The following is a 3,197-nucleotide window of genomic DNA, read 5'->3' on the forward strand; positions in this document are numbered from 1 at the left end:
GGGAGAGAAACAAAGGGTCTGTGTCTGTCCGTACGCTGCTTTTGCTGGGGATAGAACAGGAATGGAGTCTTAGAACTTTTAGTAAGTAATCTAGCTAGGTATACGTTAGATTATGATTTCTTTAAATGGCTGAGAAAAGAACTGTGCTGAATAGAATGACTATTTCTGTCTGTGTGTCTTTTTTGTAACTTAAGGTTTTGCCTAGAGGGATTCTCTGTTTTGAATCTAATTACCCTGTAGGGTATCTACCATCCTGATTTTACAGAGGTGATTCCTTTACTTCTATTTACTTCTATTTCTATTAAAAGTCTTCTTGTAAGAAAACTGAATCCTTTTTCATTGTTCTCAGATCCAACGGTTTGGGTCTGTGGTCACCTATGCAAATTGGTGAGGATTTTTACCAAACCTTTCCCAGGAAGTGGGGTGCAAGGGTTGGGAGGATTTTTGGGGGAAAGATGTGTCCAAACTACGTTTCCCAGTAAACCCAGTTAGAGTTTGGTGGTGGCAGTGGATATTCCAAGGACAAAGGATAAAATTAATTTGTACCTTGGGGAAGTTTTAACCTAAGCTGGTAAAAGTAAGCTTAGGAGGTTTTCATGCAGGTCCCCACGTCTGTACCCTAGAGTTCAGAGTGGGGGAGGAACCTTGACAACAATGTTAACATTTTATTAAGTGAATGTTGTCCATTTATGTCACTGAGTTTTATTTTCTTTCCTGTAGACACGCGCCATGGCGAACCCAAAACAGGGAAATCAAACGTTCATCACAGAATTCATCCTTCTGGGATTTGGCACTCTCCCTGAACTTCAGATCCTTTTCCTGCTGTTTCTCATGATCTACATTGCAACCATGGCCATTAACCTCCTCATCGTGGCGCTAGTTGTGACAGATCAGTGCCTTCACACCCCCATGTACTTCTTTCTGGGGAACTTGTCCTGTTTGGAGACCTACTACACCTCAACCATCCTGCCAAGGATGCTGGTCAGTCTCCTGACTGAGGACAGGACTATTTCATTCAATGCATGTGTCACACAGTATTATTTCTTTGGTTCTATGGCTGCCACAGAATGCCTTCTCTTAGCCGTGATGTCTTATGATCGGTATTTAGCCATCCGCAAACCACTTCACTATTCAGCCTGTATGAGAGGCAGGTCTTGCCTCCAGCTTGCAGGTGGCGCTTGGATAGGTGGCTTCCTAGGTAATAGCATAACAACATTGTCGATATCACAGTTAACTTTCTGTGGCCCCAATGGTATTGACCATTTCTTTTGTGATCTTATCCCCCTTGTAAAACTCTCCTGCAATGATCCTCAGCTGATGGAAATGTTGACTTTCACACTCTGCTTGATTTTCACACTGGTCCCATTCCTACTTACCTTGATGTCCTACATCTGCATCATTATGACCATCCTAAGAATCCCTTCCACCATGGGGAGACAAAGGGCCTTTTCCACCTGCTCCTCCCACCTCATTGTGGTGACCATTTATTATGGAACTCTACTGATTGCCTATATGTTCCCAGCAACCAACACACTGAGAGACTTCAGGAAAGTTCTCTCTGTCATCTACACTATCCTGACTCCCCTGGTCAATCCACTCATCTACAGCCTGAGAAACAAAGAGGTCAAGGAGGCCCTGAGGAAAGCTCACAGGAAATGCAGGGTTGGACAATGCTAGCTGATCAGTTTGCTTACGTTAAAATGAAATAGATAGGTTTGATTCTGCCCCTAAAATCAGACCACTAAAGTTAAAAGGTCACATTTCCATTCTCTTCAATGGGCTTCATGTCATGCTCCTAGGAGAAATGGAGGTGCATAGACCTTTTAAAAACCTGTTACCCTGTTATTTTTAGGACCAATATTAGATACCACAGGTGAGGTACAACTCAGCTGGTGGGAGACTTGAACTGGTGACTACTCAAAATAAAGAGAACAAACAGAGATTGGGCTCAGTGGGAGGGTGCAGGCTAAATGGATGCAAATGAATGCTGAGCATCCATCCCTTGTAGGGTGAGAAACTAAAAAAGTTAGTTACACAATTTCTACCATTGGAGTTCCATTTTGACATTGCAATCTTATATTTTTGTAATGCAGGTGTTGATGTCTGGGTGTATTTCATCCAAAGGGTCAGAAAAGCAAAAGGAAACCCTCTAACCTGTGCTGCAGAACACAGGACACCAGCCCAGGCCTCTTATTTGCCCATTTTTGAAAGTGACTTAGGACCAGTGTTTTAAAGGTATTTAGGTGTCCTGCTGGATCAGGCCCGGCAGGCGAGCCAGGCACAGGAACACCTATCTGTTAGGATATAATATTCAGGCCTGTCTGTAAAGGCCTATACTCTAAGAATTTAGGTGTATTCTTATCACTTAGAGGTATAAGGAGAGAATCAAAATCACTGTCTGCGGGTGTAAGGGCCTTCTCTTACTGTGACAGTTTGAGGCCCTGTTCTTCGGCTAAGGCCTTTTTGTAAGCAATAGAGGCACCATAAGCTGGGAAGTGACTGGTCACATCCTCACATTCCAAACTAGTCACATTGAAAGAAAGTGCTATTGGGCTGTTAGGAATACAATCCTGTCCTGATAATGTCTATTGCCTCCAGAGAAAGGGAAGTGCCTAGAAGATGTAAAAGGAAACTTAGTTTAATAGCATCCTGTCTGGCAAGAACTCACTTATCAATAGCTGGGATGTGAAATCCTCACTTCTGTATTGTTTTGTCATTATAGTTCCCACTTTGCTATTGTTTGTCTGTATAATCTCTGTCTGGTTCTGTGATTGTTCCTGTCTGCCGTATAATTAATTTTGCTGGGTGTAATCTAATTAAGGTGGTGGGATATAATTGGTTAAATAATCATGTTACAATATGTTAGGATTGGTTAGTTAAATTTCAGGAAAATGATCGGTTAAGGTATAGCTAATCAGAACTCAAGTTTTACTATATAGTCTGCAGTCAATCAGGAAGTGGGTAGGTGGGTAGAGGAAATGGGAACAGGGAATGGGGGTGGGGGAATTGGAATCATGTTTTGCTAAGGGGGGAATGGGAACAGGGACACAGGTAAGGCTCTTTGGTGTCAGAGCTGGGAAGGGGTACACTAAGGGAAAGAAGTTGGAATCATACTTGCTGGAAGTTCACCCCAATAAACATCAAATTGTTTGCACCTTTGGACTTCGGGTATTGTTGCTCTCTGTTCATGCGAGAAG

At 42.7% G+C, this 3,197-nt stretch overlaps 1 protein-coding gene across 1 annotated transcript; it reads left to right on the forward strand.

The window, feature by feature from the left end:
* Positions 1–729: 729 nt before the first annotated feature.
* On the forward strand, positions 730–1,677 carry LOC141998349 (olfactory receptor 5AP2-like). The gene has a single exon (XM_074971103.1). It carries the CDS (start codon positions 730–732, stop codon positions 1,675–1,677), a length of 948 nt encoding a protein of 315 aa, XP_074827204.1.
* The last annotated feature ends 1,520 nt before the right edge of the window (positions 1,678–3,197 follow it).

The sequence above is a fragment of the Natator depressus genome, chromosome 14 (assembly GCF_965152275.1).
Source record: "Natator depressus isolate rNatDep1 chromosome 14, rNatDep2.hap1, whole genome shotgun sequence".
In the NCBI taxonomy this organism is placed as follows: Eukaryota; Metazoa; Chordata; order Testudines; family Cheloniidae; genus Natator; species Natator depressus.